General features: G+C 45.1%; 1 protein-coding gene across 1 annotated transcript; it reads right to left on the bottom strand.

Annotated features, from left to right (window-relative positions):
* Window positions 1–269: 269 nt before the first annotated feature.
* On the bottom strand, window positions 270–1,791 carry PIGW (phosphatidylinositol glycan anchor biosynthesis class W). The gene has a single exon (XM_056865357.1). It carries the CDS (start codon window positions 1,782–1,784, stop codon window positions 270–272), a length of 1,515 nt encoding a protein of 504 aa, XP_056721335.1. The 5' UTR covers window positions 1,785–1,791.
* Window positions 1,792–26,095: the final 24,304 nt, after the last annotated feature.

Here is a 26,095-nt window from a genome sequence, read left to right as displayed (position 1 = left end):
ACATGAGGACTTGCCCCACAGGAAGCCCAGTGTGATGAACAGACAAACTGGCTTTCAGTCTGTACATGCATATAAACCAGACCTTTGGTTCCAAGCATCTACAAATGAGCCATGCATACTGACATGAATACATCTGGATTTTAATGGCCCTGGTCCCCAAGGTTCAGAACTGGGATCTTTTAAAAGCCTTAAATAACAAGATCCCAATCCTTTTGCAAGCATTCATGCCTCACAGGAAATGTGTGCTTTTCATAACCTTACTTTATAAATTACCACCACTTCAAGATTACATTTTTTGCTTGCAATATATACATAACCAGACAATTTGTAAGCATGTATACGTGAAGAACAAACATGGCAAAGACTGCGTTACTATTAATCGTATCGACCATCATGTTCACAAGGCCAGTCAAGACATTTGCTAGCAAGAAATAAAGCAGCTGGTTTTTGTTAACTGCGCTGACCATGCACACGCTCTCGGGTAGCATTTGTCTGTCCCGGGGTTCCAGATCATGTTTTTTACTCGTTACAGACGGCTGGGCAAAGTTCCAACTGCAAGGAACAGTAGCCCCATCTACCAGAAGCTTTGCAAACACCAAAACAAGATCAGCCACTAAAAATAAGCTAAAGAGTGACAGGCCATGAGCGACAACCCAGACACAAAACGAGAGATTTGCCATCCGTCGGGATACGGTTTCTACGTACGTTTGCGCTGCATGGAGAAATAAAAAGAGAACGAGGATTGCCCACAAGAAGGAGTGTATCACTCCAACCCACTCCCGGACAGAGCCTCTTTTCTTTAACAAATACAAGCCCACTTGCACGCTTGCCATGTAAATGGCAAGGTAGCCAATAACAGAAAAGACGCCCTCTCTGTTGGCATTTAAAAACCCATCCCTTGAGCCTTGCTCGTCACTCCCGTGCAAGATAAACAACTTCAGGGGTGTAAAGGTGAGAAAGCATTCATAAATTACAGCAAGGGTTGTGGCTACGATCCATGCTTTGCGCACAGGAAATAAAGTCAAAAGCAAAGATGCTGCCATTCGCACAATGGCTAATGTGAAGAAGAAGTTCCAGTGTGCACCGTATTCCGATACGTGTTCATGGTACTCTACCACCTTAACACTCATCAGTCGTCCAAAGCCAAGGACGAGCAGAGGCCACACAGCAAAGAATTGCCTCATGAGGTAGAAAAACTTGCTTTGCACTGCGCCCGGTTTCATCCGCACTTCAGGACAAACCACGGCATTTCCAAAAACAAAAGATCCAACTCCAAAATCCATAACTCCTGTTCCGTAGGTCTCTGTTTTGGCATATCGGCGTGGATACTGTGGGAAATCCACGGCCAGAATGCTGATGGATGTTAACACATTGACGTACACACGGAAGACTGTTATGGGAGGAATGTACTCCGGTTCTAAACTTGTGCTCAGAAAATCACTCAGGATTTTCTGAAATGGCACTTTGACATAAGTCATTCTTCTACAGTATATTTTATAAACTAAGCCTGTGCAGAATGCCGTAATGGAAAGTATCACCCAGGGGAGGATGGGAGCCAGAACTGTACAGCAGAACACGGGAGGGACCACTAAAACAGTGAAGTCCAGGAAAAAATGGGTGCTCTTTGAGCTCAAAGGTCTTCCATGGTGAAGAAAATACAAGATCAACAGCAGTCCTCTGGATAGCAGACATAATGGTGCTAGGGTTAAACCAATGGAAATCTCAAGCAAGGTCGTCCCGTTCAGGTTACTTATAAATTCTTCTTTTAAGAGTTTCTGTGACATTCTTAGACCTGTGCAACATTTTTTTTAAAAACAAAAGACAAAGTAGAGAACATCAGTGCGAGCAAAGCAGAGATCAGAGCTGGGCGAATGTCACAACTCTGCATTCCTGAGCCAAGAAGAACCACATCTCGCTTATGAACCCACCAAGCCTCAATTCAACAACCATATAGGGCTACTCTACCGACAATGCAATGGATGACACCTTTGTAATGGGCGCCTGATCTTGAGTCAAGAAGGAAACTGGAATGCTAACACTTCCCCTCGGGTATGACACCATGGCTGTTAGCCAGGCTGATGCAAAAGTTGCTGCAACCTAAGACAGCAATGGCTGTGGTTGATAAGTTTCAAAGGTTAGCTGTGTTGGGCGGCAGGAGAACAGCTAGATTGGGGCCAGCAGCACCTTAAAGACCAATAAGATTTTCAGGGTATTATGTACTTCATGGTATCTAGGGTATAATGTACTTCAGGGAATGATGTACTTCATGGTATCTGATGAAGGGAGCTCATATCACAAAAAATCTTCTTGGTCTCTAAAGTGCTGTGTGTGTGTTAAGTGCCATCAAGTTGCTTCCAACTCATGGTGACCCTATGAATCAACATCCTCCAAAATGTCCTATTTTTGACAGCCTTGCTCAGATCTTGCAAATTGAGGGCTGTGGCTTCCTTTATTGAGTCCATCCATCTCTTGTTGGGTCATCCTCTTTTCCTGCTGCCCTCAACTTTTCCTAGCATGACTGTGTTTTCCAGTGACTCGTCTTCTCATAATGTGACCAAAATACGATAGCCTCAGTTTAGTCTAAAGTGCTACTGGACTCAAATCTGGCTGCCAGAAGGTATGAGGTGCTGGTTAAGAGGAAGATGGTAATACTGGGAGAGATCCCTGAAGAAAAAGGGGGTTATTAAGTTCTGGTCTATGGACGTAGCAGAATCTACATAACCATATCTCCTTGTATTTCCCCAGGTATCAACTACAATCTTCAGGCTGCCACCTTCCAGTTGATCTCTCACTTAAGATAGCCTGCCAGGCATTGACCAGAGTCCAATGCTTTTTCAGTTGTAGCCCCCACCCCCACCCCGCACCAAGACTCCTTCAGGAGGTGAGGGGGGCACTGTCTCTAGAAATGTTTAGAACGTGCTGCGAGTTTATTTGCTAGGTGTTTTGATGGAGTGTACGTTGCTGTAGGTTGTGGGAATGGTGGCTATTGGGTTTATTGTAGCTTGTATGGTTTAAATTTTGGGTCTGTAAGCTGGAGCCCCGTGGCGCAGAGTGGTAAAGCTGCAATACTGCAGTCGAAGCTCTGCTCACAACTTGAGTTCGATCCCAACAGAAGTTGGTTTCAGGTAGCCGGCTCAAGGTTGACTCAGCCTTCCATCCTTCCGAGGTCGGTAAAATGAGTACCCAGCTAGCTGGGGGTAAAGGGAAGATGACTGGGGAAGGCACTGGCAAACCACCCCGCAAACAAAGTCTGGCTAGAAAACGTCGGGATGTGACGTCGCCCCATGGGTCAGGAATGACCCGGTGCTTGCACAGGGGACCTTTACCTTTAAGCTGGAGTGAACAAAAAGAAAAGACAGGGTATAAATATTTTAATGAGAATGAATGAATAGTTCTGGTAGACACCGGAGGTGGTAGAGTGGACAAAACCGCTACAGAGTACAGGTGAGAAACGGCATTTTAAAACACTCCCTGCAAGTAGAAACCTAGCAAAGTGTGGCCTGGCCTGGCATGTTCCTTCCTGTTCTGCTAGCCTTTTATTTGTAGGAAATCTTTTGCACATGGTGGGAGGCAGAGCATTCATAAACAGCATACCCCACCAGTACCCAAGAGGTACAGTCTGTTCCATCAGGCTGGAATTCTACCACTTCATTCTTCTGCAGGGATAGACCCACACCTTGGTCCTTAGAAGCACAGGACGAGATAGGAAGGATGCAACAGCCAGAATAGAGTGCAAACCCAGAGGATGGAGAGGGCCAAAACTCTCTTCTGCTCACTACAGGGGCATCAGGATCTAAGGCAGCCTGTAGCCCATCTTTGTTTCAGCAGGACGGAAGGAGCCCAGGGCCGAAGGTCTGATCTCATTTGAAATATGGTGTTGGAGGAGAGATTTACGTGGAGTAGTGGTTAAGAGTGATGGTTTGGAGCGGTGAACTCTGATCTGGGGAACCGGGTTCGATTCCCCACTCCTCCACATGAGCGGCGGAGGCTAATCTGGTGAACTGGATTTGTTTCCCCACTCCTACACATGAAGCCAGCTGGGTGACCTTGGGTTAGTCTCACTCTCTCAGCCCCACCTTCCTCACAGGGTGTCTGTTGTGGGGAGGGGAAGAGAAGGTGATTGTAAGCCGGTTTGAGTCTCTCTTAAGCGGTAGAGAAAATCGGCATATAAAAACCAACTCTTCTTCTTAAAGTTAAGTCCAGAAATGGCTGTTAGGCCATTAGCTGAAGCAAGAGAGTCATGCACACCTTATAGCAATGGCACAGGCCTATCAGGCCAACTTTTGGTTAACCAATCATATGTTAGTCTACCGAAAGTGTTCGCTGGAGGCTGTAACAAAGTACCTTTTTCCAGTGTCTATGGTCACTTATGCATGGTAGGTTTAGCCTCCTTCATTCCCTGTTTCAGCCAGGATCAAGTTTTTGGAAATGCACGTTACCTCATTCCTTTTCGGCTCAACCCCGTTTCAACCTTAAACGAACTCGGCTTTTCCCATTCCTCTTCTTGCCGGAGTCAAACGGTCTTTCCTAGCTGAAACCAGATCCAAAGAGCGTGCATAACACTTGCCTCGCATTGAGCTTTCCCCACCCCCTTTCCAAACCCCGCTTCTGTTCTGTTTGCTGAAAGCCATACGGGGAAGCAGCGAACATTTTGGCATCTCTCACAGCCAATTACGAAGAGGCAGGGATTCAATTGCTTCCTAGGAGCTCTTTCTGAGATAAAGAAAGGCTTTTTAAAAATAAGGCTTGGATTTGCCCCCCCCCCCCCGCCCTTCTTTCAAATGGCTCCATTTTTTGTTTTTTGTTCTTAAAATGCTTTTTTATGCGGCAGTTGGGTCTGGGGGGAAGGAAATGTTCTCTCACAGACCAGCAATTAAAGGGGTGGGACTTGATTTGAACTTGGGAGACTGCTTTCCTGTATTCATGCCCCCGATTTGCACACAGTTTATTCCCTGATCATTCAAGCCAATGCATACAGTTTTCCCCAACCCAGGTTGCTTTGATCCTGGCTGAAACGGTGAATAAAGAAGGGTAAAGTGAGCATGCATAATCGGCCTATAAGTGTAATGTTTAAACTCTAGTAGGGGTCCTTGAGCCTTTTGTTCTTGGACCCGTGCATGTTCAAAGAAATCCTGTTTAAGGAATCTCTGGCTTGGGTGTGGTTGTTTCCAGATTCAACTTTTAGGGTGACCCGGCGTGCCTAACAACATTCCAAAAGACTGCCAAAATTAAATAGGTGGGCTCTAGATCAAATCAAGCTTGAATTTTCCCTCGAAGCTAAACACAAGACTCACCGGAAAAGGCAATAATGCTAGGAAAAGTTGAAGGCAGCAGGAAAAGAGGAAGACCCAACACGAAATAGATCGACTCAATCAAGGAAAGCATGGCCTTTGGTTTGCAAGACCTGAGCAAGGCTGTTAAGAATAGGACATTGTGGAGGTCTTAAATTCATAGGGTTGCCAGAAGTCAGAAGGGACTACAAAGCCTCCTTCAATCCAGTAATGGATCTATTTCAGCTTTTCTCCCCGCAAACCTCTCTGCAGCACACATCTTGACAAGTTTTCGCTTGTCAGGAGGCAGCTCTTCTGAGCAAGGAGCTGGCTGAGAAACAGGAAAACAGTGTTGCACTTACTGTAACTTGTTCATCGAGTGATCTTCTGTGCAGGCACACATTGGACTGCACAGAAGCCATGCAAACGAAAAACAGTGTTGCACTTACCTATAACAGTTGTTCATTTAATGAAAAAGAAGAAGAGTTGGTTTTTATATGCCGACTTTCTCTACCACTTAAGGAAGAATCAAACCAGCTTACAATCACCTTCCCTTCCCCTCCCCACAACAGACACCCTGTGAGCTGGGTGGGGCTGAGAGAGCTCTAAGAGAACTGTGACTCGCCCAAGGTCACCCAGGTGGCTTCCTGTGGAGGAGTGGGGAATCAAACCTGGTTCTCCAGATCAGACTCCACTACTCCAAATCACCGCTTTTAACCACTACACCACACTGGCTCTTCCGTGCAAGCGCACATGGGACTGCACAAAAGTCACATAGATGAATCAGCACCTTTGGTCTCCTAAGCAGCCAAAACCTTTTGAACCTTAAGCCTCCCTTCAAGTGCTGCTGTCTGCAATAAGAGGGCATTCTTGAATAATCACATCTCAGGATCCTTTGGTGAAAGAACCCATGCCAATATGCCCAAGTCCAGCTCAGCGCCCTCTGTGCCCAGCCACCCTCTGCCATGTCTGAAGAGGCAGCAGCCAAGCATCTCTTCCACTGTGTCTGGATCTAGCTCCCCTCCTCCTGGCTACCATCAGCAGGGCCAGTGGGAGAAGAGGAAGCAGTCAGGAACCCATCCAGGATATCCGGGTCCAGCTGCAGATCAGAGCCCCTTCCTCCCAGTTACCAACGGCTCTGGTTGAGGATAGAGGAAGCCACCAGACACCCTTAGAGAGCCACCCGGGCATAAAGGTTTTGGACTATGGGCTCAGCAGTAATCTATGATTTCTTCTGTTTGAAAACAACATTCTTTTTCCCTTCTGCAAATGTTGTGCTGCTGGTATTATTTTTCCCTCACCAAGGGTAAAAGTAGATCAGAGGTGCCTTTTCCAGCACGAGAACAGCTGGGAAGGGAAAGGTTAATTCTTCCCTCAACCCCCACCCCCCATACATGCACATACCATTCTTCTCCTTGTTAAAAGCAATCCTGGCAGCTAAAGGTGCAAAAAACCGAAGTTGCTTAAAATAAGCACTGAAGACATCAACATGCAATTGACCCCTAAGGATGGGGAGAGACCCAAGTCCAAATCTTCAACTCCTACCTCACAGGGTGTCTGTTGTGGGGAGGGGAAGGAAAGGTGATTGTAAGCCGGTTTGATTCCTCCCTAAGTGGTAAAGAAAGTCGGCATATAAAAACCAACTCTTCTTCTTCCTACTGAATGGTCTTGGGCCCACCGTTCTCTCCTTACACTAAATTGCAGGCCCAGACCTTTGTCCAATTACAATGGCAGCCGGCCACTCCCAGCTTTCAGGGTGGGTGGGGGGTTTAAGACAAATACCCTTGTACCTCAATTAGGAGCGCCTTGATCCTCCTCCTCCTGCTGGCGTTTCACTTGCTCTGCCCACTTCTTTCTCACAGCTCTCCACGGAAGAGAGCACAGAATTTTTCCAACCTCTTTGCAAAGCAGGTACAGAGATTTACAGGTGTCATGATGTCTCTAGCCAACCTGTGCAGGTCTTGAGATGCTTTCTGTGTGGCTGGCAGAGTTATGCCAGAAGAGCCCAGAAATCCACGTCTTCCTGAAAGAGAGATCCCATTTAGCCTGGATATTGTATGTTTTGGAAGAAAGTGGTCAAAATAAGTCAGAAGAGTTTCTTGGTAACAGCAAACCCAACAAAGACCATTCAAGACTTATAGATATACAGTGCCATCCTAAGCAGAGTTACACCCTTTTAAGCTTAGGATGGCACTGAAAAAGCAGCAGAAGCTTTTGTGGACTTGAGACCAAGAGCAAGCCTGGCTAAAACCATCCTCCCCACTAAAAAAAAAAAATCTTTCAAAATCTAGAGGACTTTCCCCCAATAATTCCAATGGAAAATTACAAATGTTGGGGAACACTAAAAAATCATATTTTGAAAGAGTGAAAGCTTTCAGGCTAGGTTTTACTTAGAATGTATAATATATACAGATATCTTCATTGTAAGACAATCCACATCATTAGGAAATGACCAATCCTGACTTTCGGTCCCAAGAATGTAAAGGTAAAGGTAGAATGCTGCAAATAACAACCTTGTGGCAAAATTCAAACAATATCAACCAAGTAGCACAACCAAGATTCCTCCTGAGCTCAAAATCCTAAAACAGCAGTATAAAAATCTTCTAGACGAGAAAAAAAGAAGAGCACAAAGAGACTCTTGGTCCCAACTGATTCAAGCCACCAAGTCAAAAGACTCAACAACTTTCTGGCACCTAATTAAAGCAGATCTGCATATACAACCCTCAAATCCTGGATGTTACATCTCTCCTGGTCTCTGGGAGTCCCATTTCGGGGCACTTTTCTCTTCAAGAACAGACTGCCACAGCCCCCCAAAGATTCAAACACAAAACCTTCCTGATTGGCCTCCGGTAACGGTTAAAGAAGTTAGCAAATTAATAAACCAACAAAGACCTGGAAAGGCCCCTGAATGTGACATAATAACCACAATGATTACATCAAACACAGACTGGTGGGCCCAAATGCTTGCAGGCCTCTTTACTCATATAAACCAATCTGCTCACATCCCTTCCGACTGGGGACTTTCAATTATTGTGCCAATGTATAAAAAAGGAGAAAAATCAAACCCTGCTAACTATCGCCCAATCAGCCTCCTTAGCACCATCAGTAAACTTTATGCAAGCTATTTATACTGGAAGCTACTCAACTGGATTGATAGGGAAAACATACTGCTGGAAGAACAAGCAGGCTTCAGAGCTGGACAATCCACTATAGACCAGTGCCTAGTACTCCATTACCTCACAGAGAAATATAGCTCCAAACCAAATGAAGCACTATACGCAGACTTTGTGGACTTTAAAGCAGCATTTGACAGTATATCTAGGTCCAGGTTATGGTCAAAATTTGGGAACTCCTCAATAGACCCAAGACTATACCTGCTCATCCGCATGCTGCCCGAAAGGAATTATCTAAAAGTAAGATACCCTTCTCAAGGCCATCTTGCACGCAGGATCCAACTTGGAAAAGGAGTCAAGCGGGGAAATATGCCAATAAAGGTAATTTGGTTTGATTTGAGTCGAGCAGGGCTGTATCTTGGCCCTTTCACTTTTTAATTTCTATATTAACACCCTGGTGCAACAATTAAGGAACCCGAGCTACCATCCACCAAACCTGGCTAATAGAATAATTCCTGCCTTATTGTACGCAGATGATACAGTCATCTTGTCCTACTCACAAGTGGGCCTCAGAAGACCCCTCCGCGCCATCACCTTATACAGTCAAGAAGAAAAACTCACAATAAATTACCAAAAAACAAAAGTCCTTGTCTTTGCTAAAAAACACCGAACTCATAAATGGCAAATCGAAGACCACAACATCGAACAAACCAAATCTTTCAAATAGTACCTTGGTGTGGTCTTTCAGTCAACCGGACTATGGAGAGCACAGGTGACTAATGTAACAGACGCTGCCTATAAATCATCCTCTGCAATACTAAAATTTCATTTCACTAAAGGAGCCTTCTACATTCCAGAAGCACTTAAAGCCTTCCAAGGAAAGGTCGTCCCCCAGCTTCTATATGGGTCACAGCTCTGCATTTACAAAGATATTTGCCTACTGGAAACGATCCAATTGAAGTTTCTGAGGAAGATACTTGGAGTTCCAAGATGTGTTCCGAACGCCCTCCTCCAATTAGAAACTGGAGTGATCTCTTTGGAGTCCAATATGTGGATTCGAGCACTTAACTATTGGCTAAAACTCATATTCATCCCTATTGGTCTGACTCTTTCCCCTCTGATTCTAGCTGATAATCTCTGCTCAACTTGGCAAAGTGCAATAGAGAAGATGCTCCAGAAACACGGCCTCTCTTCTCAAGCCATATTGCCATTGGGACACCAAAAAGCCAAGGAAACAATCAAACAGAGACTCTTGGACCATGCCCTTCAATTAGATAGGGCTCAGATTCATAAATATTCAACCATCTTGCAATACATCAACCCTTTCCACCCTGCAGACTATCTTGGATTCCTGGAAGTATCCAAATATTCTTGCGCGTTTCAATGCCTTGCCTTCAGCTGTCCTGGAAGGCAGGTATCTCTGTACTCCCTTTCATCAATGACTATGCCCATGCAAAACAGAGAAAGTGGAAACCATAGAACATGTTCTGCTGCAATGTCCCTTCTACAACGACATAAGATTGCAGTACATTCTCCCCATATTGTCATCCTTTCCTGGGAGATCGGAAGCGAAAGTTTCCCTTCTCTTAGAAGACTCCTCTCGGGAGATAACCATTAAGTAGCCCAATTTTGCCTCCGGTCAAGTGGGATTCGTAAACGGCTAACTGAAAACCTTTCCCCATAGAAGATGTTTCCTCCTCTTCTTCAAATCATCCCTCCCAGAATCATCAACTTTTATTATTTTATTTTATTATTTTAACCTAACTTTGATTTTTATTCAGAGCTGATATTGTATCGAAATAAAACTTGATTGATTGATTGATAGTGAGTCAGACCATGGGTGTATCAAAGTTAGTGCTGTCTACTCTGGCTAGCAGCAATACTCCATGGTTTCAGGTGGAGGTATTGGGGATTGAACCTGGGACCTTTTGCATGCCAAGATGCTCTAACACTGAGCCACAGCCCCTCCCCCTAACTGCAAAGTTTCCTCTAGCCACAGTATCCTATGTCACAATAGACTGGATGGCTTTAAGGTGCCACAAAGCTCTTCTGATTTCATCAACAACTCAGAAACCAAGTCATGTGACAAGTACAAATTCAGTAGCGGAAGCTTTTCCACCACTTGGTCTGCATGGGGGGGGGGTCCGTGAGCATGCAGGGGGGAGGACTAGCATATTTAACCAGGGCTTGAGGGGAGGGCCTATAATAGTATCACAGCTGGCTCCAAACTCATTGCCTTGGTACCCTTTATTTATTTTATTCCAGAAATAAAAGGGATATTTGTCTCCAATGGCTCATGAGATCTTATGTGCAAAATGGGCCCAGAGTATGTGCTGCAACTATCAGGTGCTGGGAAATTGTCCTTAGGCCTGAGCTAGGGAAAAACTTCACTTAGTTTCTGCTTGTCAACGATTAAAGACACAGAAGTTGTCCCCGAGGAGCTGGAAAAAAGTAGTAGCATAATTTAAAGCAGGCTATTAAACCCTGTAACAATCCTGAAGAATATAATTTAAAAACAAGACACCAAACTTATTCTGAAGTTAAAAAAGGTCTCTTCCATGCTTTCTGCCCTTTTTAATTTTTTGCCATTACTAACAATGCAATCGGGATTCAAACATTAAACAGAGCTGGAAAGACAATGATTCAGGCCGTTGGATATAAATCTGCAGGAATTGGAAACACACCAGATTACCAGTTGGCCAGAGAAAATTGTCCATTTCCTTTTCATTTGTGAAACTGGGTAGGTAACGCTTTTCGTTACGTGGAGAAAAAGTACGACATCTCATTAACTCTTGCTTAAAGAAACAAACCTGAAACCTGTGGGCAATGCTAGATGTCAGAAAGAGCTTTCCTGAGGGTTTTAAAAATAAATTACCTTTGTAACGAATATACAAAAATACAAAATACCAAAGGGCTATTTACATATTAACAAGACAGCAAATTACTTATAAGAAATATCTATAAGATCACAGCTTCTAAACATCATAGATATCCTTCCTAACAAACAAAAAAAGTAATTATAAAATGCATTTACACACCTCCTCCTTAATCAAAGCTGCTGATTTATGCAAATTCCAACATTTAGTAAAATGAGGCAAGTTTTTATAAATTTGTCTCAAGTCCAATTTTTACTTGAAGGTCTGTTTTAAAAAGCTGTAATTTTATCCAGAAGCACTATATGCCAAATCTTACATAGCCAGAATGTTTTACCTGGAAGTGTTTGATGTTTTCACATAGAATCATAGAGTTGGAAGGGACCACCAGGGCCATCGAGTCCAACCCCCTGCATAATGCAGGAGATTCACAACTACCTCCCCCCTCCACACACCCCGTGACCAGAAGATGGCCAAGATGCCCTCCCTCTCATCATCTGCCTAAGGTCACAGTATCAGCATTGCTGACAGATGGCCATCTAACCTCTTCTTAAAAACCTCCAGGGAAGGAGAGCTTACCACCTCCCGAGGAAGCCTGTTCCACTGAGGTTAGAAAATTCTTCCTAATGTCTAGATGGAAACTCTTTTGATTTAACTTCAACCCATTGGTTCTGGTCCAGCCTTCTGGGGCAACAGAAATCAACTCAGCATCCTCCTCTATATGACACCTCTTCAAGTACTTGAAGATGGTTATCATATCCCCTCTCAGCCTTCTCCTCTTCAGGCTAAACATACCCAGCTCCTTCAACCTTTCCTCATAGGACTTGGTCTCCAGACCCCTCCCCATCTTTGTTGCCCTCCTCTGGACACGTCCCAGCTTGTCTACATCCTTCTTAAATTGCGGTGCCCAAAACTGAACACAGTGCTCTAGTTGAGGTCTAACCAGAGCAGAGTAAACCAACACTATACTTCTGTTGATGCAGCCCAAGACATGTGGACTAGTGTCCCCCCCTCACACACACACTGCAATTGCTAAATACTAACCTCAAACAGCATGACCTTTTTAAAAAGCCTGTCGACACACCTTACAGAGAAACCATAGGGAATAAATCAAATGCATGTAGACACTTCTTTTTTTTTCTTTGCAACAAAAAGCACGTGCAATTTGGTTAGGTCGAAATATTCTCACCAAAAAGTTCCCCTATAAACAGAAGGCTGTTTGCTTTTTCTTGGAAACACCGGAAAAATACGAATAGGGTTCTCTGCAAATCCTTAGCTATGCTGACTTGCTACTTCCGGCAGCCCTTTGCAAGAAAGTAAATAAGGGATCCGTTTCCAGCTGACATTTTCATTAGGAAGTAGCCTGCGAAACCACATCGCCTGATTCATCAGACAGCCGCACCACTATTCTCTCTTTTAAAAGCAGTATAAGCAGCTTTCTGGGGGTGGGGGGGCGGACCTTATGCATGTTTACTCCGAAGTAAATCCCACTACAACAACAGAGCTATGTCACTGTGGCATATTAAAGAGGCCTAGGGTTGCCAACCTCCAGGTAGTCACAAAAATGCAAAACTTGGGCTGCAATATGGAAGTTAAATAAGTGCAGCCACTATCGTTAGTAACTATAACATAAAATAACAACTGATATGAACGATCAATAGACCACTCAGACCAAGGCAGCTAAGCAGCAAGTGATTTTATTTAAACACGTCTGCAGAGATGGAGAAAGAAACACCTAGGTGTCTCTTTCTGAAGAGTCTGTACGCAGACAGCTCATTTTTAAGGCTTCCGACGCGACTTCCCTCTCTCTCCCTTTGGCCAATCAGGCCACGCGAAAGGCTTACAATCTACCTATCGCGACGCAAAGATAGAACTTTTCACATTTAACCCCACCTATCTCCCTCCCACCAGTATAAGTATTAAGCGAGGTTATTTTTACTTTAAGCATAAGCAAAGTGCAATCACTTCTTTCAGCATTTGTGGTTCAGCAAGCATCCTGCTGATTCTTGGTAACGCTAAGCAACCTGCCTTGTGGTTTTGCATGGAACACTAGATTGCACCTATGTTCTTGTGGTTAAGCTTTATTCTGTGAAGCTGTTCTTGATACTTTCCACAGTTTGTCACACAGAGAAGAAACAGAACAGTTTTAAAATTATTATTGTCCACTTATATAACTTTGGCCAAAGCCTTGCCAAGCCACCGTCCACTACTGCACACTACGCTCTTCTATGTAAGCTCGAAATTAACTCATTTTCCCTATCACAACCAAAGGTTTCATGTGATCTATATTAGTCTTTGTTATGTCCACAATAAACCAAAAACAACCTATATAAAGGCTTGAATGTATAAGTTCAATAAGCACAAAAACATACACAAATAAGAGGATAGATACCAACAAAAAGACAGGACTCCAGTATATGCCCTGTTTCGAAACAAATTTCCTCAGTTGGTAAATATAACAGTCAAGTCATATGTTGTCCTCAAAGTAAATTCTTCTTTTTCTTTCTTTCCTTTAGAATCAGCTTTTCTAGCGGTGCGTTGTTATTTTATGTTATAGTTACTAGCCATAGTGGCTGCACTTATTTGATTAACCTCCAGGTAGTAGCTGGAGATCTCCAGAGGCTTTGGATCACATGCATGATGTCCGTTCTGTGTTTCTCCAGGAGCGCAGGGATCCCAGTTCTGACTGGGAGGGCAGTGCACACAGAGAAGGAGCTTCAACCTTCCCCGCCTGACCTAAAACGGCGTTGGGGAACCACTATTTGCTCTGTTGGAAAACTCATTAAAACCGGTAGGGTAGCTGAAGCGTGGGTCACACATGGTCACACAGCATGGTTGTAGGCGGTAAGAGCAGTGGACTCTAATCTGGAGAACTGGGTTGGTTTCCCCACTCCTCCACATGAAGCCTGCTGGGTGACCTTGGGCCAGTCCCAGTTCTCTTAGAGCTCTCTCAGCCCCAACTACACCACAAGGTGTCTGTTGTGGGGAGAGGAAGGGAAGATTGTAAGCCGGTTTGAGTCTCCTGAAAAGGCAGAGAAAATTGGCATATAAAACTAACTCTTCTTCTACTACTACTTGGTGGTGAGAGGCCCACGCAACCTCTTCACCTGGGTGCACACTGCTGGCCCTGGGTCAGCCAAGAACTTGTCTACCTTGTAGCAGGAGCGCCTGCACCAAGGGAACACCATGACTAGGGTTGCCAGGTCCCTCTTTGCCACCGGCAGGGAGGTTTTTGGGGTGAAGCCTGCGGAGGGCGGGGTTTGGGGGTGGAAAGGGACTTCAATGCCATAATATGCTGTGGCATATTATCTACATGGAGGAAATAACAGCTTATAGACAAAATGGGGATGGTGAACAATTTGCACAAGATATTTTGTAAAGAAATTGTATTCCTTTGTAACAAAATGAAATGGGATGTGGAAGGAAGACATTTTGCATAATATTTAGATATACTTAGACATGCTGTACATTGTAGGATGATTACACTAATGCCGATACTTGTGTTATATTATTATGATATAAATTGTAAGAATTAAACAAGATCCCACCCCCCAACCTAGGGCCAGCTGCTTCCCGTGTCTCAAGCCCATCAGTCCTGGGCTCCGAGTCGGGGCCTCCATTGTTGCCAGAGTGACAAGGGCCATGCCATAATGCCGGATGTCCTGGAAATGATGTCATAACCAAACAGTCACACATTACACATGGTCACAGTGCTTGGTCTGCAGTCTGCAGGAGTCTGTTCTGTAGGATGGACCCTGTCGCTATGATTTCTGCCCACCTCTTCCTCATCATCCTACTGGTGCCCCTTATAGGGCTGGGAGGCACTTGAGGTCCCTGCCCAACCTCCTGCCGCTGCAACGTGGAAATCCTCAACTGCAGCAGGATCGCCAACCCTCCCGCATTCCACCAAGTGCCCCTTCCCTAGCCGGCACTTTGTTCTCCTCCTTTCATGTACTTGGACTTTACTTAGGGTTGCCAACCTCCAAGTACTAGCTGGAGATCTCCTGCTATTACAACTGATCTCCAGCTGATAGAGATCAGTTCACCTGGAGAAAATGGCCGCTTTGGCCATTGGACTCATTGGCCAATGGAGTCCCTCCCCTCCCCAAACCTTGGTCACCTCAAAACCTCCCGCTGGTGGCGAAGATGGACCTGGCAACCCTAACTTTACTGGGAATGTGATTTCCTCTGTTGGAAGGTCAGGGAAAGCAAGCCTTCCAGAGAAGTGTTATGAAGTCTCCTCAAGCTGTGTCCTTGAGGACCAAGTATTCGGCCCAAGGATAGGCCTTCTACACTTCTTTTCCAATAGAGGAAATCACAGGCATGGGAATCAAGAACATTCAAAGTCACTAAAACAGGGAGGGATGTTGTGCCCACATCAATCACACCCGCACCGTTCTCATGCACACGGAAGCAGACACGCAAACAGTCTGCTTCCCTCTCACTCCCCCTTCCTTTCTTGCACCGAACAGCTTAGCACACACACATTGGCTCAGAAACTGCTGACTCTCCCTAAAGTCAAGGGAATCATTCCGGCTTGTTCCACCCCCCCCCCCAAAAGAACATCGCGAACTGTCAGTGAATAAAGCTTTCATTCATAAATGTATCAAAAGGCGTACAGGCGCAGTAGAAGCTAATTAGGTAATGATGACTGGGAATCGCATGTTCAGAATTGTATCTTTATGGAAAAGGAATGCGAAAAGTCTATAAAGCTGCTTGCATTTGCTCCGCCCTGTGTGGGCCGTTTCTTGACTCTGGGGGTTACCGCACTTTGTATTCCCAGCGATGTATTAAGAGTTTGAAAACGTTATAAAAAACATCGCTTTAAAAGGGTTTTGGGATACCACGGCTTATAAATGGTTGGAAGATGTCTTCACAGCTAAAAGGGCCAAACAAAGCGCGAACAGTATTTTTTATAACGTTTTCAAACTCTTAATACATTGGTAGGAATACCTAGAAAGTGCGAACAGTATTTTTTTATAACGTTTTCAAACTCTTAATACATCGCTGGGAATACAAGTGCGGTAACCCAGCTGCGGTTCTTTGATCAAATAAACGAGCTGACTCCATCCAACCTCCTTCCCTCACTGTCTTAATTGAATGCTCAAGAAATCGGGGTTCACAACCGCAGGAGCTCTCCAGCCACCACCTGGAGGTTTAGCAAACAAACGTTAGCGTGCTGTAAAGTTAATTGAGCAAACCAAACCAGCAACAATTGCAAAAAAATTAAATAAATTTCCTTTCAATAGTGTTATTCAAATTTCATATACACTATATACAATGAACTTGGTTAACAATCTTAACCATAAGTCAAAAAGGGCAAGAGTCCAGTAGCACCTTAAAGACTAACAAAAATATTTTCTGGTAGGGTATGAGCTTTCGTGAGCCACAGCTCACTTCTTCAGATACAGCTAGAATGTGAATCCATCGGTCTTTAAGTAGAGGAACAGTATGTAAATGTGAATAGCAGGCTTGATGGGATTAGGTGTGATATGCAGAAGAGTCTGTGATGTCCAGGGGAGAGATGGGGGTGAGAAATCAGCATTGGTAATGGGCCATGCATGCAAGGTCTTTATTCAGCCCAGGTAAATGCATTGACTTTAGTTTGAATATCAACTGTAATTCAGCCGTTTCTCTTTCCAATCTCCCTTTAAAATTCCTTTGTAAGAGAACTGCTCCTCTTAAATCTGCAACAGAATGTCCTGGAAGGTTGAAATGTTCTCCCACTGGTTTTTGAATATTGTGGTTTCTGATGTCAGACTTATGTCCATTTAATCTTTGTCTAAGAGACTGACCTGTTTGCCCAATGTAGATTGTGGAAGGGCATTGCTGGCATAAATCTTAACCATAAGTTACACAGAACGCAAAAACATAGGTACAATGTCCTTTTTTCAGTCTTTTTTAGCTGTATAAAGTATCTTGTCGTTCAAGAGGTAAGATGGTTAATTCTCCATTCAAACAGAAGTCCGGTGGTCTTTCTGTTTCGGCTTAACAAGAGCCTTCGTCAGCGACCAACGCGAGCTGTTAGTAACTGGAAAACACCCCTGCCTACTGCACTGCTAGGAAGGACCCTAACCCGACAAAAATACACCCATTGTCCGGGAATGAGGGTTTGCAATTGGTGTTATCGTTCCAGAAAATCACGTTCACAACCCGAACCGGTGATTTCCTTGTACAATGACGGCGGGTGGGTTTCGCAATGCACAGCCCCTCTGAGTATCGTTAAAGCTGCAGCCCGCCTCCCTTCCTGCTTCCCTGCTGATTCGCCCCGCAAGTTCGATCGGGACCCGGAAGTTTCGGCAGAGGCCGCCTCGTGCGCTAAACCCCCCACGAGGTCCCCTTTGTGGCTGTCACGTGGGTGGGCGCCTCGGAGGGTTCCCCTAGTGGGCGTGGCTAGGAAAAGCCGCCGGCCAACGGAGATCGAGTCAGAGTTAAGGGGCGGGGAAGGGAATGACGCAGTGTGAGCCGGACCACGGAGAGCCAATCCCAGGCGAGCTGAGCGTGTCGGCAGAAGGAGGAGCCCGCCCCTCGCCGTTAACTCCGTCGTTGCTGGTCCCGACTGCAACCCGGAATGCGGCCAAAGAGGCTTGCAGGGCTTCGCGTGTGCTTTCCCCACGCGAGGCTCAATGGCCCCAGCCCTTTCTGCAAGGAGTGCAGGGGAGGGGTGGTGCGGCTTTCCATTCCTTCCTTTATCCTCACAACAGCCCTGCGAGGTAGGCTTAGGCTGAAGCAGAGCGAATGCCCGGCATGGACTTGGGGTGGGGGGGAAAGTTGAGTCGCACAAGTTTTGTTCTTTCAGTAGCCCCGTGATAGAAAAAAGTAGGGCCATTTATTCATGGAAGGTTTTGCATTGGATTTGCCACTCTTTCGATGCACTTTCCCCCCATCCATATTCTCAAAACTCAACAACAAGCCATGCAAAGTTTTGAGAATTCAGATGGGGAAAATGAGCATCTATAGAGTGACAAATCCAATGCAAAACCTTGCATGGATAAATGGCCTAGGAGTCCAGCAGCACCTGAAAGACTAAGGGCGCAAACGCACGGTCGACGGGGGAATCGCCGTTCCCGATGCTCTCTTGTGTTTCTTCTCAAACCTCCTTGCAGGTAGAAAACTAGCGAGGAACAAGTCTAGGCAGAGCCCAACCTCCCCCCTGTTGATCTAGCTTTCTACTTGCAGGGAGGCGCGTGGTTGTCGTCGTCGTCCCCAACGAAAAGGCAGCGTTCAATGCAATAGGGGGATTTGTGGGGGAATGGGAGGCATGGAAAATGTATTGCGGAAATGGATTCAACTTAGCAAATATCCAAGGATTTGAATTACTCTGAATGTATGGGTTTTTATAAGCGTGTTATTATCGGTTTGTAAACGTTGAAGTATAGGATATAATCCTAGGATAAAGAACGATTTAAATTAGAAAATATACGCAAAGGGAAGTACTAAGAGTATAAATGGATAGAGGAAGATGGTGGGGAAGTCAATAGTTTTCTTTTTGGTATTGATTAAATTAGTAATGTGTGTATCTTTTTAAATCAATATAATACATATTGTTCTGATAGTATTAAAAAATAATAAAAACTTTAAAAAAAAGGAAGCGTTCAACGATGCAGTTTTTCTCTCCTTGCTGCGCTCTTTTAACCCCACTTTCCCCGCTTGCGATCCAAGTTTGCCTTCCGCGCGATCGGCGCCAGCGAGTCCCGCTTGGCTCCAGATTCAAACGCGGCAGCCTCCGCCTCCAACTCCGCCCTTGCAGGGTGTGCTTGCCCGTCCTTCGCCTCTCCTTCCCGGCTGCCTCTGGAGGACGTTTCCTTTGGGCTCCGTCGCTTCGGGATCTTCCCTTTGCTATGAGACAGGTGAGTCCAGGTAGCCAGAAAAGCCCCCCCCCCTGCGCGGGCTCCCCCCCCCTCCGAAAACTAGCTGCTTTTGGCCAAGCCAACTTGCATGATTAAGGTTGAGCCTCGGCCCCTATTCTATCTCCCCCCCCTCCCCCGCAGGCACATGCATGTTGCAATGCAATGATGTACAAAAAAGCAAAGGGTGCTTCTGAGCACGTTCAAAGTGACCTTCCACACTTGTGCGATGGAGCAACCCTTGGATGGATCGGAGAAGGCAAAGGACCCCATAGCAACACAGATTTGGGGGGGGGGGGAAGAGAGGGAGAGAGACACTGTCCTTCAGTGTTACTCCTCTGAAGATGCCTGCCACAGCTGCTGGCGAAACGTCAGGAAAGAAAATACCAAGACCACGGTCACACAGCCCGGATAACCTACAAGAACCAATGAACTCTGACCGTGAAAGCCTTCGACAATATTTTGAACACAGATTTGAGCTCAGGCAGAAGAAGAGGAGTTGGTTTTTACATGCCGACTTTCTCTACCACTTAAGGGAGACTCAGACTGGCTTACAATCACCTTCCCTTCCCCTCCCCACAACCCTATGAGGTAGGTGGGGCTGAGAGCTGTGACTAGCCCAAGGTCACCCAGCTGGCTTCATGTGGAGGAGTGGGGAAACAAATCCAGTTCTCCAGATTAGCCTCCGCCGCTCATGTGGAGGAGTGGGGAATCAAACCCGGTTCTCCAGATCAGACTCCACTGCTCAGAACCACCGCTCTTAACCACTATACCACGCTGGCTCTCTTCGATTTGTTTTTCTTCACACAAAATAATGTAAGCTTTATTCACCTCCAGTTGCAATTTTTTCTTTCTTCCCTCCCATGCCAGCAGCTGTTCAACTTTGCGTGCCCCAAAAGCATTTTGAACTTTCCTGGTGGTGATTGGTGTGTTTACAATATGAGTGTTACACTGGATGCCAGCCAGCAGTGTCCCATTTTATTTTATATCCTAAACCTTTCAGAAGATTTGGATTTTTAAAGAATCCCGCTCTTAGTCCTTCAGTCTGTAGATCACACCACCGAGCCTAAAGATTTAAAATAACATTTTTAAGATTGCAAATGCACGTTGTTATTCCCTCTGCTTTCTTGCATCATCTGCCCTTTGGTAGGGCCTGTTCTAAAAACGTTCAAGGGCTCTTCCTGCAGCATGTGTGGTTTCTCATGTTTAGTGATCTCCAGGTCCCTAGGGATGAGAGTTGCTTATGGGATGTGAATTAAAAGCACTCTGCTCATGCCTAAAGGTGCATTCTTTCTCATTAGCTCTTGTAGTCCAGAGCTGGACTGTAGCCAGGGAAAGCAGTCGGGAAACTGGCCCAGATTAAAACCAACTTGGAAAAGGGTTTTGGAAAAGGATTCCCCCCTCCCCTTTTAAAACCAGCTGGAGTTCTACAAATATTGGGGGTATTTTTTCCCCTCTATCACTATTTGGCAGTATGGCATAGATTCACATCGGCCACATTTTCTTTCAGCTGCATGAACTCATTTTCTATTTCATAGTTCCCATTGGAATTTATGTAGGGTTTGGCAGTGACCAATGACTTTTTAGACATAAGATGTTGCTCTTTTATGTTTTTATGTTTTTGTCTAAAAATAGCACTGATTATTATTACTGACAAGAGGGAAATGGGTTGGGGAACTGCATATGGCACAGTGACTACGCTCTTAGAATTGACCCCTTCCTGAGAAGAAGTATGTTACCTTATTCAGTTAGCCACCTAATAAGCAGGACACAAGGTTTACCTACAAAAATAAGCTATTTATTGAGGTGCTTCAATTAAAATAGATATTTAAATGTATGTATATGTATGTACAGTTTTTAACATATAAAGTATATATGTATGTAGATGGATACAAAGAATGTTACACGTTCAGACATTATAAGTCTTAAACATATTTCTATATTATAGTTTCAAACCTTAGAATGAAACAGAAAAAAATCTTTCATTTAGAAAACACAATAGTTACAGAAATCGGTAAAAATGATTAGTAGTACCTTGTTCAGTGAACAATCTGATTTAGTTAAAAGTATCTTGACTCTGAATATCATAGGAGTAAGTAGGTTGACATACTTTACCCATTCAGATCATCCGTGAAACTCTCCAGTCCATAAGGACTGAAGAGATCTATGAGTCCCCTGTCTATGTTAAGACCGGGTAGATCTCTAAGACCCTTTATTTGTAGGAAAGATCTGTAGTATATGTAAAGACTAGAGAAATCGCTGAGTCTCTCAGTCCGTGCAAGGACTGATTCTATAAGTCTTTCCATATTTTGGAGAGACCTCTGATCTATGCAAAGATCAGAGATATCTGTGTAAGAACCCTCAGTCTACACAAAGACTGAGGAGCTCTGAGAGCTTTGTTTATGTATTGAGTTTATTTAACTATATTTAATACTTATTGTTTATAAATCCAATATCATTGCATTTATTCTCAATGAGACATTCTTTAGACACTTTGCACTGTACTGTAAAATGAGACATAACCTTGTGATTGAGCAGCACACTGAAAGGTGGTCAGAAAAGACTTGACCTTGAAGCTAAAACAGACAACATTTTAGACTGAAAAATGTCATAGTTACAGAGGCTTTCCTAGATGCTTCCCTGTGGTTGCTACAGGGAAAAGTCTCTTTGCCTGTTTGTGCCTTCTCCAGACTTATGAGAGAAAGACAAACCTCTTAATAGAAATCAGTAAGAAATAGGACAATCCAAAAATAAGATAAGTCTACGAATTCTATACATTTCCATATGCTCTATATGGCCTCTAGGCGAAAGGCCGTTACAAGGCAACGGCAAACCTCCTCCGAATGTCTCATGCCTTGAAAACCCTAAGGGGTTGCCATAAGTTGGCTGTGGCTTGACGGCCCTTTACACACATCGCTAGGGTCCCAAACATGGTGCCCATGAATGCCGTGATGCCCACCGGTGCTTTTCTTGGTGGCCACCAAGTGTTTTCTAGATAGTGTTTGGGGTTCTTGCCAAGCAAGGCGTCTTATTTGCCACAGAAGGTCTGGTTGGTTTTGCAGATTAAATAACATTGTTTCGGTGGCTGCTGCCACCACCGTGTTTGTTTAGTTTCTTTCACCCCTCTTTCCTAGTGTATTTTTAATTGCCCCTGGTCTCCCCGGCATCTGGGCTTCCTCTTATGTGTGGATCCACCTCCTGCGGGAGCCATCTGGTGATGGCCCCCCGCCACCCTGGGTCAGAATCCCAAAGGTGCCCACAGGCTCCAAAAGGCTGGAGACCCCAGGGATAATTTCAAGCAGGGTTTTCTGTCTTGGAGGGTCAGCATTGCGGGCGGGCGGCTGAGATGTTTTCTTGTTTGAAATGTCAGCCACAAGCCCGTTGTGCAGATCCCGGATTGGGTTTTTCCGGTAGCCTTGTGAACTGCCTGGGCGAAGGGAGAGAGACCAGGGATTTTTCCTTTCTTTTAGGCCAGGGCTTTTGGACTTGGTAGTTATTGACAGAAGCAAGCTTGGTAACACGTAGTAAACAAGAGAGGCAGTCAGAGAGCTCCATCATTATGACGGCCGTGTATAGTCTACGTTAACTTTGGTGTACATAACTTTCTGGGTGGTTTGCAGATTGCTGTGTGATTACAGCAACTCCGCCAGGTAGTGTTCTTATCCCCATATTGCAGATGGGGAAGTTGGCCAAGGCTGAGACTTGCCTGGGCAGTTCTTGGAAAAGGTGAGATTTGAACCAGGGACCTTTTGGAGTTGCTATGCCAGACCAACTAGCTATGAAATGTAAATTTCAGATCACTGTTCCTGCACCAGGCCAGAAATCCAGCATGGGTTAAGTGAGGTGTCTCTGGAAGCCTGCATGAAGCGGAGGGTCTATACTGGCTACCCAGTATCTGGTGTTGAGAGGTAGGCTGCCTCTGTACAAGGAGGTTCCACTTAGTGACTACGTCACTCCTTGAACTGGTCTTGTTTTCAAAACCATTTATTTATTTATTTATAACCCCCTTTTCCCCAATGGGAACCCAAAGTGGCTTGCATCATTCTCCTTTCCTTCGTTTTATCCTCAAGGTCAGTATTGTCTACTCTGACTGGCAGCAGGACCTCTCCAGGGTCTCAGGTAGAGGTCTTTCAAGCACCACCTACTACTTTATCGTTTTAACTGGAGATGCCAGCGACTGAACCTGGAACCTTCTGCACACAAAACAGATGCTCTGCCTCTTTCCTATGGCCTCTACTGGAGAAGAAGAAGAAGAGTATGTTTTTATATGCCAACTTTCTCTACCACTTAAGGAAGAATCAAACCAGCTTACAATCACCTTCCCCTCCCCTCCCCTGTGATGTAGGTGGGGCTGAGAGAACTGCAAGAGAATTCTGACTAGCCCAAGGTCACACAGCAGGCTTCGTATGTAGGAGTGGGGGAACCGACCCGGTTCACCAGATTAGAGTCCGCTACTCATGTGGAGGAGTGGGGAGACAGACCTGGTTCTCCAGATTAGAGTTCACCACTCCCTAGCCACTGCTCTTAGCCACTACACCACGCTGGCTCTTGGCTTCCTAGGTATCATCATCCCATCAAAAATGAACCAAAGTGATCATCAGGAAAGCAACAAAACTGAGCTACCTGTAGCACAGTTGGACTTTCTGCATGCTTGGGGTTATGTGTGTGAAATTTTCGGTCAGTTTGTTCCCACGGCTCCTTATGGGCTCCCAGTTTGTACCTTGGAGTAGCGTATAGAAGGAACCAGCCAGCCTCCATCATGGCCTGCTTAAGAGCGTCCTAGAGTTATCTAGCTGACCACTGTTGGATACTGTACTACAAAATTCCCCAACATGGTGCCCACTAGTACTTCCCTTGCCACCTATCAAGCGTTTCAGAAGGTGGGCACCAGCACTGGTGAGCACCAAGGTCTCATGGCACCACGTTGAGGAACCCTGTTCTAGTCATAGAGTCTAGGGAGCCAGGCTATTGCAGGAGGGGAGATGAGTGCTCAGGAGTAGATGCCCACCACTCCTTCTCTAGGCTTGCTGTCCTCCCAGTGGCTGGATCATGTGCCCAACCAAAGTATAGATAGCTCCGCCTCCTGCAGCAGCTGTTTTGGGATGATGCTCACCACCTGAGATGTCAGACTAGGTTCTGGTAGGCCCAGGTTTGAATCCCAACTCTGCTGAGGAAGCTCTCAATCTAGTCTACCTTACAGGGTGGTGATTAGGGCAAAATGGAAGAGAGGAGAACAATGTCACTATTTGGGTCACTACTGGAGAGAGAGGTGAGGGTATAAGTGATGAAAAATAAAATAAGCAGTCTGATCTAGCAAAGCAGTTCTTACCTCTCAGATCTGAATAGCTGTCATACCTTTGTTCTTCGGTACTAGGATCAGAACTGAAAGCCTTGCCAGGCTGAGGCAAGCAGCAAAAAGGGCTCAAAAGAGTAGGGGGGAATCATGCATAACTCCTCTTTGCAAGGACAAGGTGGTAAGACAGCATGGCATAGTAGTTAAGAGCAGCGGACTCTAATCTGGAGAACCAGGTTTGATTCCCCACTCTTACTGATGAAGTCTGCGGGGTGACTTTGGGCTAATCACAGTTCTCTCTGAACTCTCTCAGCCCCACCTACCTCACAAGGTGTCTGTTGTGAGGAGGGGGAGCGAAGACGATTGTAAACCACTTTGAGACTCCTTAAAGGTAGAGAAAAGCAGGGTATAAAAACCAACTCTTCTTCTAAGTTGAAGGGTGACTCATCCACAAGGAGGCAACACTGGTTCTTGTAGGTTATCCTGGCTTTTAAGAGATGAAGGCTGACTCATTGGGGGCTTTAGCTTCATAAGATTGTTACGTAATTCTTCATGATGAAGAATTAATAAATTCTTCATCATAATAAATAGAATGATTGGGGAGAGGGAATGAAAAGATCAGAGGTAAGGTTCTGGCCAAGTCTGAACACAGCTTGTGATGAGTTTACTAGAGCAGGGTGAAATCAGCATTCAGCAAGTGTGTCTAGTTTTTGCCCTTGCGTATAACTTTCCATGAGCCACACCCTGTGCAGAAATGCTCCACAGTCGATTGCCATTGCCGGCTCCCCCCCCCCCTTTTTAAACAGCCAGAAAACTTTACATTACAAATGGAGAAAATGTCCTTCATTACCCTGATGCCTCCAAACAAGTCCAAAACAAAATGCTGGATAGCTTGAAAGCCGTATTTTTCTCAATTACATGTTTAATTGGCTGGTTTTTTTTTTCGTATTTAGCACATAAATCTCACGCTTCCAGCTCTAACGCTTCCAGCGGAAATTGTGAACCGGTGCCGGGAGGCAGTTTTGGGATGGATGAGGGCCAACATTCTGAAACTTATTCCCCAAAAAACAGAGGTGCTACTGGTGGGAAAGTTCTGACCCAGGAACTGAGAATTTTCTAACAGTTAGAGCGGTTCCTCAGTGGAACAGGCTTCCTCGGGAGGTGGTAAGTGCTCCTTCCCTGGAGGTTTTTAAGCAGAGGCTAGATGGCCATCTGTCAGCAATGCTGATTCTATGACCTTAGCCCACTGGTTCCCAACCATGGGTCCGTGAGAACTAAATTAAGGTCCGCGAAACAAAGTTATAAACCCATAATAAATTAATATTTTCAATTAAAAGTTCTCTATTATAAAAATATATATTCAGATATTATTCTAAGCTTAATGTTTAACTAACAGTAATGATTAAAGTTTATTTTCAAATTCTCGGAATTTTTATTTTGAACCTTGGGGTCCCTGCACCGGACAAAAAAGTTCTAGTGGTCCCTGGTCAAAAAAAGATTGGGAACCACTGCCTTAGTCAGATGATGAGAGGGAGGGCACCTTGGCCATCTTCTGGGCATGGAGTAGGGGTCACTGGGGGTGTGTGTGGGGGGAGGTAGTTTTGCATTTCCTGCAATGTGCAGGGGGTTGGACTAGATGACCCTGGTGGTCCCTTCCAACTCTATGTCTCCTGTTCTTGATGGGGTTGCATTTCCCCTA

This window comes from Euleptes europaea, chromosome 19, assembly GCF_029931775.1.
Source record: "Euleptes europaea isolate rEulEur1 chromosome 19, rEulEur1.hap1, whole genome shotgun sequence".
NCBI lineage: Eukaryota > Metazoa > Chordata > Lepidosauria > Squamata > Sphaerodactylidae > Euleptes > Euleptes europaea.
This window is presented reverse-complemented; position numbering and strand designations above follow the sequence as displayed.